Raw genomic sequence first — 11,482 nt, forward strand, 5'->3', positions numbered from 1 at the left:
TGCCACCCACGTAGCAACTTCGTGAAACTTGTTCTTTATACAATATTGAGAAGCTAGGGGCCATTCCAAGTTCCTTTTCACCCATGGGGTGGGCCAAGAATTGGGTAGGTAATCTTGCCCATTAATAGCTAGCGGGAGGGGCCATGATTGGGCATCACTCTCTATGGTTCATGTGCTTTATTGAGATGTATATTCACACAACTTTTTGATATGTATTAATTAAATGCCACTGACGTGGCATTTAATTAATACAACCTTAGAAGTTAGTCCTCCACCCTCTCCCTCTCCTCCTCTCTCTCCCTCCCCTCTACTCGTAAAATAAGCTCTTTGAGGCTTTTTATAGAGAGTTGTGAGACCCTAGATAGAAAGGATACGAGTGAATGCATGCAAATAGAAAGGGCGAGGGTCATCATTTCATTGACTTTTTCAAGCATTAATCATTACATACTAAATAAATTGTGAGACCTTAAATAGAAAGGATATGGGTGAATTGCATGCAAATAGAAAGGGCAAGGAGGGTCATGATTGCATTGACTTTTTCAAGCATTAATCAATACATACTAAAATGAAACCTTAGAAAAATCTTATTCTTGAAAACTCATGTAATGTATTTAATGGAAATGAAAAAAAAACATTTTGGTGCCCTATGAGATTTCTCTCTATGATTTGAATATAGTAATACATTCATGAACGAGCTTGGATTTGACTTTTGGACTAGAGATCTTTTGGGGGAAAGTTTTTGAGAAATTTAGGTTATAATTATTCTTTATCGTGCCTCTCCCCCCAAACTTCTGAGTCTGTTATGTGTGGTACAGTCTTCATACACAAAAGTACTCAAGAACAAGGCATGGGCAGGCAGGCAAAGTTGAAGTTGAAGTTGAAATTGAGATTATTTTTCCAAAAAACAAGCGTATAATCATGAAGTGATTGCAAAAATAATCCTAAATGGGATTGTGCTCGTAACAATTCAATACTAAAATTAGTGATACAATTCATATTAAAATCCATGGGGCATTTGGAAATTTTCAATGATCTGCACAACAAAGTGTATTTACAACTTCATAAAGGGGGGAAAAGAACGACAAGTATATGATGATGGAGTGTGTTAAGCATACATAATTATAATTGGAGATACCTATGGAAAAGAGTCAAGTCTGGTGTATCTCCAATGGAAAAGAGTCAAGTCTGGTGTGTGTAGCCGAGTGAAATTCTTGTGTGAGACTAAGAATGGAATAAGACCTCATGAAAAAAAAAGGTGCCAAGTTGCCATATCATGTTTGAATATCATGTGTGCACAATGTATGAATGCCATCATGTTAATTTGTATGATCTAAAGCAAGGTTAGTCACTTTGTTTAACCAAAGTATGTTTGGCATTATTTTCTCATGTTTGCTATGTATGCTATTAGATTCTATATTTCAATATAACAGAAATGTTTTTCTTCCATTGCACTAGTGTCATACTATATATAATATATAAATAAATATAAGAACCCACATGTGTATGTTGATAAAGAGGTGGCATACTATATTTCAAGACCCAAGGAATGTGCCCTTCCTTGGAAGGCTACATGTTATTAATGTTATAGATCGAAGATAGTAAATTATGCCTTGCATATGTGCTTTTGCTTGTATATATTCACATTTTTTAATACAAAAAAGTATAATCAATATTTGGGCTCTTGCCATCAGCAAACAAATGCATAGGAGGTATGTTGCTTTTATTTTTTTAATTATTGGCTATTATTACATAAGAATGATATAGCATTTCTCGACCTAGTATAGCACGAATTGATGAGGGTACAACAGCTGTCTCAAAGCTGCAAAGAGGAGTGGGGTCATCTTTAGGGTGGGCATGGCTGTATTGCAAAAAAGGGGAGATATTGTTGGACTTATGCTTTGCTAACTCCTATTGAAACAAAAGCACTCCCTCAATGATAATCAAAGCAAAGCACCAAATGCCTAGCATACCCTACATACTCTCGCAAGCGCACACACACACACACACACACACACACACACACTCTAGTATAGCAAGAAAAGCCTTTGCTGTGGACACAGAAGGTAGCCCTAGTAGAAAACACTCACTAGCAACCAAGTCCCATCATGGGACAAGCAACTCCTGACACCGGTGATTCTGAATGCCCAATAAATGCATCTCAAAATCTCAGTCATTTCAAGAGTGTATGTACCACATAGTTTTAGCAAATTTTCTCTTTAGTGCCAAGCATCAATCATCAAAATGTAGGCATAAGCAATACCAAAGCATATGTAAAGCATGTGCTTCCAATACCCTATAAGTTGTCATCTCAGCCTACATAACCAGTCTAGTGTCTCTGCCTACAAGACCTTCAATTTGTAACCTTGTTCCAAGACAATTTGTGAAGATATAAATATAAATATCCACATTTGTATGCAGGTGGAGAGGTGACACACTTCCTCTCCGAAGTATTTCCTGGGAGTGTATACATTAATATTATAGATTGTTACGTATAGTATGTGTTTTTGCTTGCGTATGTTCGCATTTTTTAACATAGAGTAGTGTAACCAATATTTTGGCTCTTCCTGCTTACTGATACAGACCTGCTCAGCACTAGGCTCCACCTTAAACTTTGTCCATGTAATTCTCCTTAATGGCTACCTTGAAGATGTCACCAGAAACTGGAAGACAATACTTGTACCTTGCACCAGATTTCCCACCTCCCCATGAAGCTGCCCATAAGCCACTCAGCTGATTTAGTACATTTACAAAAATCTTCGGTTGAAAACCGCCCACCACCTCCAAACACCATAGAAAACACACTTATAAAAGCATATGGCACTCCAAGAAGACCTTACCTCATTTGATCCAAAGCTTTTACTTTGAAGTTTGGACATGTCTGTCACCCAAGCTCAACTCCGTCCTCTCAAGCTCAGCTTCTAGTCCACTTCTAGCTTAGAAATGTCCTGAGAGTGTATGTACTCTATGATGCAATCTCTGACTCATTAGTCAGAAGCGCTCTCACACTGCTGAGAGACTGTGTTGTTGCACTCCTGAACTTTTTGAGTGTGTTAGTGACAACAGTCACTAACGCAATCGAAAAGGTTTGTCTTTGTAGGCTTCTGCTCAGGAATTCAGTTTGATGGTGTGAACACCTCCTTGAGAGAGCTGAGGAGAAAATCATGCTCTTTGATGGGGCACAGAACACCATAAAATAGAGGCTCAATCACATACATACACATGTAAGCAGATACTGAGTAGTTCCTTCCCCCACCTGCCGATAACAGAGACATCCGGCATGGGTGCCTTTATAGACATCCGGCATAGGGTATGACATGATGGAAGATGTTTTAGCATTCTGCACGGACCTAATCCTCTTTCAACCTAAGCTGTTCAATCAAAGTACCGTCACTACACTGCCCTTTGCCCTTAATGTGCCTGTTTCCTCTAAAACTAGATCCATTTTTGGGAGATACCCTTTCTTCTTTACTCCTATGCTGAGCCTCCTCAACTTCGCTTCAATCATATCACTCTCAGGATGCCTGGTGTCTCCTACGATAAACTCGTGCATGCTGTTGTCAATCTCTATCCACGTTGTCCCAAGCTTCTTCTGTGCACCCAAACAACTTATCAGCTCCTTCATTTTGTCCACATCATCCCACATGTCATCAGAAGCAAAAACGTTTGACATCATGACATACCCAGAAGCCTCCCTAGGATTCAATCCAACAAGTCCATCAAAACATTCTCTTGCAAATTCTGAGTTGCAATACGTTCTGCAGCCAGTAAGCAAAGCTGCCCATGCAAAACCATCCGGTTGCATTGGTATGGTTTCCATCAGATCCTTTGCTTCAATGAAGCGTCCTGCACGGCCAAGAAGGTCAACCATGCAGCTATACCCTTCAATACTCGGTACCCAACTGTGATTCTTTTGCATGAAGTCAAAGTACCGAAAGCCCTCTTCTAACAGGCCGGCATGACTACAAGCGGCAAGCACACTGGTCATAATCACATCATTTGGCTTTAACCCATACTCTTGCATACTCTCAAGAAACTCCGCTGCCTTCCTACAGTTTCCACTCTGCGCATGTCCAGTAATTATGGCCCCCCACGACACTTCATTTCTATTTGACAGCCTTCCAAATACTCTGCATGCCTCTCCCAAGCTCTCACAACAGGTATACATGTCAACAAGGGCACTTCCAACAACCACATCGGTTTCCAGCCCATTTCTGACTACTTGATTGTGTATCCACCTGCCATGTCCTATGGCTCCTATAACACTACAAGCTTTCAGACTGCAAGAAAAGATGAACTTGTCTGGTTTTGTGCTTACCTCTTGCATCTTCATGAAAAGTTTGAGAGCATTAAGACTATGCCCATGCTGGGCATACCCATTGATCATAACACTCCACAACACCACATCTTTGTTTAGTACACTGTCAAACACTCTCTGTGCTTCTTCTAGCCTAAGGCATTTTACATACATGTCAACCAGAGTTTTCTGTATGTCATCACCTACATTGAATTGATTTTTGATAATTTGATCATGTATCCTCTGACCTAAACCTATGGATGTTGTACTTGCACATGCTTTCAAGACGCACATAAATATAACTTCATCAGGCATTATGCCTTGCTCTTGCATTTCTTCAAAGAGGACAAGGGCAAGAGTGCCATAGCCATGCTGTGCATAGCCAGATATGATTGTCCCCCATGAGACTACGTTTTTATAGGGTAACAGGTTAAAAACCTTGTGAGCCTCCTCTAACTTAGCACATTTCACATACATGCCAATAAGAGCATTCCCAATCACCACATCAGATTGAAGCCCATCCACTATAATCTGCTCATGTAGCAGCTTCCCCTGATCTACAGCTTCAACCATGCCACATGCTTTCAAGGTGCATGAGAATGTGGACTTGCCAACTTTTACGTCCCCCGTCTGCTGCAGCTCATGAAAAAGTTTGAGAGCAAGAAGACCCTCTCCATACTGGACATATCCAGAGATCATTGCTCCCCATGACACCACATTGCTCTTCAGCAAGGTGTCGAACAATTTGCGTGCTTCCTCAAGGCCCCCACATCTGGCATACATATCAACAAGGGTGTTTTCAATAACCAAGTCTGATTCAAAACCACACTTAATAATCTTATTATGTATGATCTTCCCCAGCTGAGGAGCACCCACGATGCCACATGCTTTTAACGTGCAAGAGAATGTGTGCCCATCCGGCTCTGTGTCCTCTTGTTGCATTGTATCGAAAAGTTCGAGGGCAAGGAAAGCATGCCCACTCTGGACATAACCTGCAATCATCGTGCCCCATGATACTGCATTGCGATTTGGTAGCCCATCAAATACTCTATGTGCATCCTCCAAGTTTCCACACTTGCAATACATGTCAACAAGGGTACTCCCAACAACAACATCTGTATGAAGCCCACTTTCCACAATCTGAGTATGTATGCGCCGTCCAAGCCCTGGGGCTTGCATACTTGCACATGCTTTTAGAAGGAACAAAAACGTGACCTTTGCTGGCTTTGTGCCTTCCTGCTGCATTTTCTCGTACACTGCAAGCGCTCTCTCACATTCTCCAAGCTTCACATGTGCAGAGATTATGGCATTCCATGTATAAATGGTGGGTCTTGAAACTTCATAAAACACACGGTTTGCCTCCACCAGATTCTCACATGACGCAAACAGGCGGATAAGATGATCACACAAATATGAATTCGAACCAAGTCTATTTCTGACCATAAGCCTATGCACACGCTTGCCAGCTTCCAAGTCTTTCTTTGTGGTGCATCCCTGCAAAAGGCAGACAAAAATGTCTTTTGTTATGGGAACTTGATGATGATCCATATTTTCAGCAGCCTGAACTGCTTCATCTAGTTTGGCTTCCTTAATTAATCTTCTAAAATCTCCGCCCTTCGTGGTGCCAACATTTTCTTTAAATTGCCAACGTCCCATGCGTGCTTCATGTGGGCAGACTTGAATGTTGCTGTGCGATCTGCCACCTCAAATCCAACGCTCTGTTGATGCATGACAACATTGTGTAATTCTTCAAGCTTTGCTGACTCTGGATCTCTAAAGTAAGGCTTGGCATGCAATCATTGGATGGATACAGACTCAAACCCCATGTCACCTCGAACATGTCATGCAGATGTGACCAAGTAAAAAATTTCAACTGCTCGTCCCGTGGCTGGCCTGCTGTCTAATGTAGCAGAATATTTGAAAGGGCAGTGCTTGCTTGGAGTACTAAAGGATGTTTTTAAGTGAAGGTTTGTAGATAGATAAGATTAACCAAATCCAGCATTACAGAGATTTCACTTGTCTGCTTGGAATTAATATTGCTGTTCCTTTTCCCTACTGTCTGCTGGAATGCTCTACTCTACTAGGCTAGTTCAAAATGCCTCCTTGGAGAGCTTGATATCAACCCTCACCCTAACCCCGACCCAAAGCCTGATTTCCGCTGAAGTGAAGTGCTCTTCCCTAGGTAGTATCAATAAAGGCCTGCGTGTGAGCTAGCTTAAACGCCTACTTGCAGGGCTTGATACTCCTATTCTCCACAGTCAACACCAACCCTAAATCTAACTCCTTCCATCCAATCAAAGTTTTCATGATGGGTACTTTAGCAGAGCTTCACATTCCAGTTCTACTGGTTCAAAATGGATTTCTGGAATTCCTGATCTCCGCAAACCTAACCCTACTCATACATAACCAGTACAACCCTAGCCCGAAGTTCTGGCATATCCTTTTACAGCCTTAACCCTAAATTCTTCCACAAACCATAACCCTAGCTTCTTCCACAATCTTTGCCCAATGGACTGTCATGTGAAAGAGTTTTAAGGCAGAAAAGATTGTAAATCTTGGCATACCTCTGACCCTAGCTTCTTCCAAGGTTAGTTTGCCTCTTGAAAACCTCACAATCTCTCCGATTATTATTGCCTGCATAGGTTTCCATCCAACTGAGAAACTGTTCCTCCCCATCAGTGCTCACGGAAATTGAATTTAACTTCATCCTTTAGAAAACCACAAAATTTAGCAAGATTTTTATTAATGAAAACCAGTACTCTTTTTTTTTTGGGGGGGGGGACCAATAGGATCACTTTTACATCCAGACCCATTTAATCAAGAAAAGTGAACTCAATACACCATCAAGTCATAAACCTTTACTTGTCTCCATTCAAAAGTTTACATAACATATTCTATCTATTTTCCTCCATCACAAACCTTTACTTTACATAAGAGATTCTATCTATTTTCCTCCATCACATAATTGTATTGTTCCCAAGAGATTTGGTAACCCAACTAAATGCAGGCTTCCATCATGGCTTCAATAGTGCATCCTCTAGGGGTTTGCTTCTCCAACACATCCCCCTTTTTTGACGAGATTCTGATTGCAGGCCTTGTCCCAACAGGATTCTCTATGAGTGCCACAAATGTGTAGTCCACTTGCTTCTCCTTGAGATACCATTTTCTCGTGTTCATCGGATTTTGCATGCAGCAGCCCTAAATAATTTTCCCTATATGCCTAAATCCCTCGCACCTTTAAAAAATGATAAAATTTAAGACCTAATTTCAGTTTTCCTAATTCACCTAAATCAACCTCTATAGTTTTAGGAGTCTCAACCTTAGTATTCCAAGAGATACATACACTGTTAGCCTACCGACCCTCAGCATCATCACTTGGAAGATGTAATACTGGGCCCAAAGTGCATGCAATATCCCGAACTGCAGGTCTAAGCCAAGGAGGAAGCCCAGTTATTTCCACCCACACTGGGACAAGCCTCCAAGAGAATGGGAATTGCATTCTTCCTGGAAAGACAGAATGTTAAAACTCTTGCAAGTTTCCAAACAGACCTTAGTTGAAGTAGTCAAAGGACCAAGTGTGCCATTGTACACATTGGGCACTCTTGAAAAAGCTACAAGCCAAGAAGAGGATGAAAGTGAATGTATGAAACCAAAACGGGAACTAAAGCTGAAATAAAAACTAAAACTTCCATGGTTCCACTTGAAAATTCTACCATGATATGGTTAGATTCCTTATGGGCAATGATGTTAAGCACAAACGCGCATTGATTAGCCCTCGAGCTAGTCATAACATTACATTTCGATCAATAACTTTATTGATCGATAAAGTTATCGATATCGAAATAAATCACTATAAAAATAGTACATCATTTCCAATGTACTATGTGCACGACTTTCAATATCTAAAGGTTGTAAGCTAAAAAAAAGAGGCATTTCCTTCTAATGTAGTGCTTCTAAAATTATAAAATTAAAAATATTTCTAATATATTAAGTAAAAGAACCTTAGATATAGGTTTAGTTATATGTGTACATGTGTTTAAAGTTTACTTCACACTTGTACATATATTTTAGAAAACAAAAATTAGTTTTGTCTTTCATTGTGTTTGAAGCTTACTTCACACTTGAAAGATAAAGTCTAAGTAGGATTTGTCTTTTATTGTGTTTCAAGCTTGCTTCACACTTTAAAGATAATGTGAAATATAGATAACAGGTTTTATCCTTTACTGTGTTCGAAGCTTGCTTCACACTTTAAAGAGATTTTTAGAGTTTACGATTTATCTTTTTTGTGTTCAAAGCTTGCTTCACACTCTAAAGATAAATATCGATAAGTACGCTTTATTCTATTCTTCGCATGATGTGGGATGCTCCAATATTGCATGCCCATGAACGCAAGAGCAAACAAATTTAATAAGAATAACATTTTTGTAATAAAAAAAATTCCTTTATGCATCTTTCTATGCATAAAAATCAATTTAATAATAATAACACTTTTGTAATAAAAAAATTTTCTTAAAGCGTCTTTTTATGCATAAAAATCAAATTTAATAAGAATAACACTTTTGTAATAAAAAAAATTCCTTTATGCATCTTTCTATGCATAGAAATCAATTTTAATAAGAATAACACTTTTATAATTTAAAAAAAATCCATTATGTATCTTTCTATGCATAGAAATCAATTTTAATAGGAATAACACTTTTATAAATAAAAAAATTCTATTATGCAACTTTCTATGCATAGAAATCAATTTTAATAAGAATAACACTTTTATAATAATAAAAATTCCATTATGCATCTTTCTATGCATAGAAATCAATTTTAATAAGAATAACACTTTTATAATAATAAAAATTCCATTATGCATCTTTTTATGCATAGAAATCAATTTTAATAATTAATATCAGTGATATCCATGCATATTCATATGTGAATATGTACAGGGAGTAATTAGAATATTTCTTTTAGATGCAAAATTGGTGGGAATTACTCTTTTGGAATAACATAAAAACAAACTTTCTTTTTCACAAAATTTTAAAAAATTTTACCATAACCTCCTTTGTATGGCTGACCATTTCTCATTTTTATCTATGTACACTTAACTTAATTAACCCAATTTAGAATTATAAAACTCTAATCTACACAATTTTCTAAATTCAAGAGAGTAAACAATAAGAAGAGTTTAATTAATCCCTTAGTTAATCTTTCTAAGATTAAGAAAGGCTGGAATAATGTAAAGAAGAGAATGTGGTGGCCTTTTCATCAAAGGCATAGCATTTGACTTTAATTCAATCAATTTCAAAACATAAAAATCAAGAAAACCATAGATTTTTCATAAAAATTCATAAACAAGTAAGAAGATTAGCTTACATGGAGCTTGTAAGCTCTCCTTTGGCTTGAGGGATTGAGGGTTCTACTCTTGTTTGAAGCAAGAGTGGCCACTAATTCACTTTGGAGAGGATTAGGCCAAAAACAATTGAATTATTAAAAAGTTCAATGTAGATGGCTCAGGGCAAGAGTAGAGTAAAAGTGCATAAACACCATTAAGCTTTTACAAAGGGGGAGGCTTCTATTTATAGGAAAAAGTTAGCCTCTAACCAGGCAAACTGATTCTAGAATTTTCCAGATCAGTTTGGTCAATTTCTGACCATTTTTGGGTCAGTTCAGCTTACTTTTTGGATTTAGTTTTGAAACAGGAGAGAGGAGAGCTGAAAATATCTCATTTTATTGATTAAAATTGGGGGTAATGATGAGAAAAAGGCACCTACTTCATGAGGAGAGATCCCCACTCAGAGGTGTCAAAATTCAGTTTTTTAATTGTTTTCTTTGGTCCTTAGTCCACTCTTCATCTTATGTGAGCATTTACTCATTTTTGGGGGGGTTTTCTTTTATTCTTTAATTTATCTCCTCCCTACATTTGGATTAATCTTATTGGTCCATAGGAACCTTAATTGGACCATAATCTAAAATTTTCAAAAAATCTTGACCCTTAGACTAAGGTCTTTTGTGCACATTATAATTTATTTCTAATGCATCTTAGGAATTTCTTTTTAAACTTCAGTTTCGGGGAAATTTATTTTAATAAGAAGGGATATTTTTCCATCCAAAGATATCTAAAAATTGAATTATCTCTCTCTAGAATATTTTCTCTCTCTAGGCCAAAACAGGTAGAAACAAGATCTTTTATTATTCTGAAAAGGGGATTGATTACAAGGGAAAAAACTGGACATCTTGAGGGGCTGGGGAGGAATCTTACATCCTCTTCCACTTGAAAATGCGATTTGTCCTCATCTCGCAAACTGGAGTTAAATCCGCATCAGTTCAGCTTCTTTCTCCCAGGTGGCGTCTTCAAAAGGATAGAACTTCCATTTGACTAATAATTCTCTTAGAATTCTATTCCTGAGAACCTTCTCTCGAACATTAAGGATTTCTTCACGTTGGAGTTTCATCTGCCCTTGGGTTGAAGAAGTTAAGAGTTCATCATGAAGCACATGATTCGGGCTCGGTACATACTTCTTAAGTAGGCTGACATGAAATACATTATGTACTTTAAGATGAGGAGGCAGAAGAAGTTCATAGGCCAAGTCACCTACTTTTTTTGTAATCAGATATGGCCCACAGTATCTGCGGGAGTATCTGGGGGATAACTTCTTATACTTCCCAAGAGATAGAGAACTTCTTTTGGGGCGTACTCAAATGAAGACCATATTTGCTTCTTCGAGTTTTCTATCTGACCTCTTCTTATCTGCATACTGCTTTTGTCTATCCTGGGCAGCTTTTATATCCTTGCGGATTGACTGCATCTGCTGCTTCATATCGTCAAGCATCTGTCTGGACATCTCGACCCTAATCAATGGGTCAAACCAAGTTAATGGTGTTATAGGCAGTCTTGTCCATACATATAGAGCTTTGAAAGGACTCATCCTAATACTTCGGTGATAAGAAGCATTGTAGGCGAATTCGACTAGGTGCAGATAGCTTAGCCACTTCTTGGATTCCCTGCCACCACAGCATGACCGAAGTATATCTTCGATTACTTGGTTCACCCTTTCTGTTTGACCATCGGTCTCGGGGTGGTAAGCTATGCTGAGATCCAAGAAATTTCCTACTGCTTCGAAGAATGCAGTCCACAATCTTGACGTGAATTTGGGATCTCGATCACTTACTATTCTCCTGGGTAGGCCATGCAAT

At 38.5% G+C, this 11,482-nt stretch overlaps 1 protein-coding gene across 2 annotated transcripts; it reads right to left on the reverse strand.

Annotated features, from left to right (window-relative positions):
- Positions 1-1,672: 1,672 nt before the first annotated feature.
- Positions 1,673-7,030, reverse strand: LOC147605094 (pentatricopeptide repeat-containing protein At3g02330, mitochondrial-like). 2 transcript variants are annotated; one of them, XM_086794126.1, is made up of 3 exons: positions 6,859-7,030; positions 2,838-5,788; positions 1,673-2,711 (listed from the first exon to the last, which is right to left on the reverse strand). In XM_086794126.1, the coding sequence occupies exon 2, from the start codon at positions 5,735-5,737 to the stop codon at positions 3,377-3,379; it is 2,361 nt and encodes a 786-aa protein (XP_086650252.1). In that variant the 5' UTR covers positions 5,738-5,788; positions 6,859-7,030; the 3' UTR covers positions 1,673-2,711; positions 2,838-3,376. The 2 variants fall into 2 exon arrangements, with proteins under 2 accessions (XP_086650252.1, XP_086650251.1); XM_086794125.1 differs by having other exon boundaries at positions 2,838-7,030.
- Positions 7,031-11,482: the final 4,452 nt, after the last annotated feature.

The sequence above is a fragment of the Cibotium barometz genome, chromosome 60 (genome assembly GCF_041138505.1).
Source record: "Cibotium barometz isolate CiBa-2024 chromosome 60, ASM4113850v1, whole genome shotgun sequence".
NCBI classification, from domain to species: domain Eukaryota; kingdom Viridiplantae; phylum Streptophyta; class Polypodiopsida; order Cyatheales; family Cibotiaceae; genus Cibotium; species Cibotium barometz.

Coding starts and splice junctions, on each gene's coding strand:
- LOC147605094 (XM_086794125.1), bottom strand. CDS start 5,950: ATGGGACGTTGGCAATTTAAAGAAAATGTTGGCACCACGAAGGGCGGA.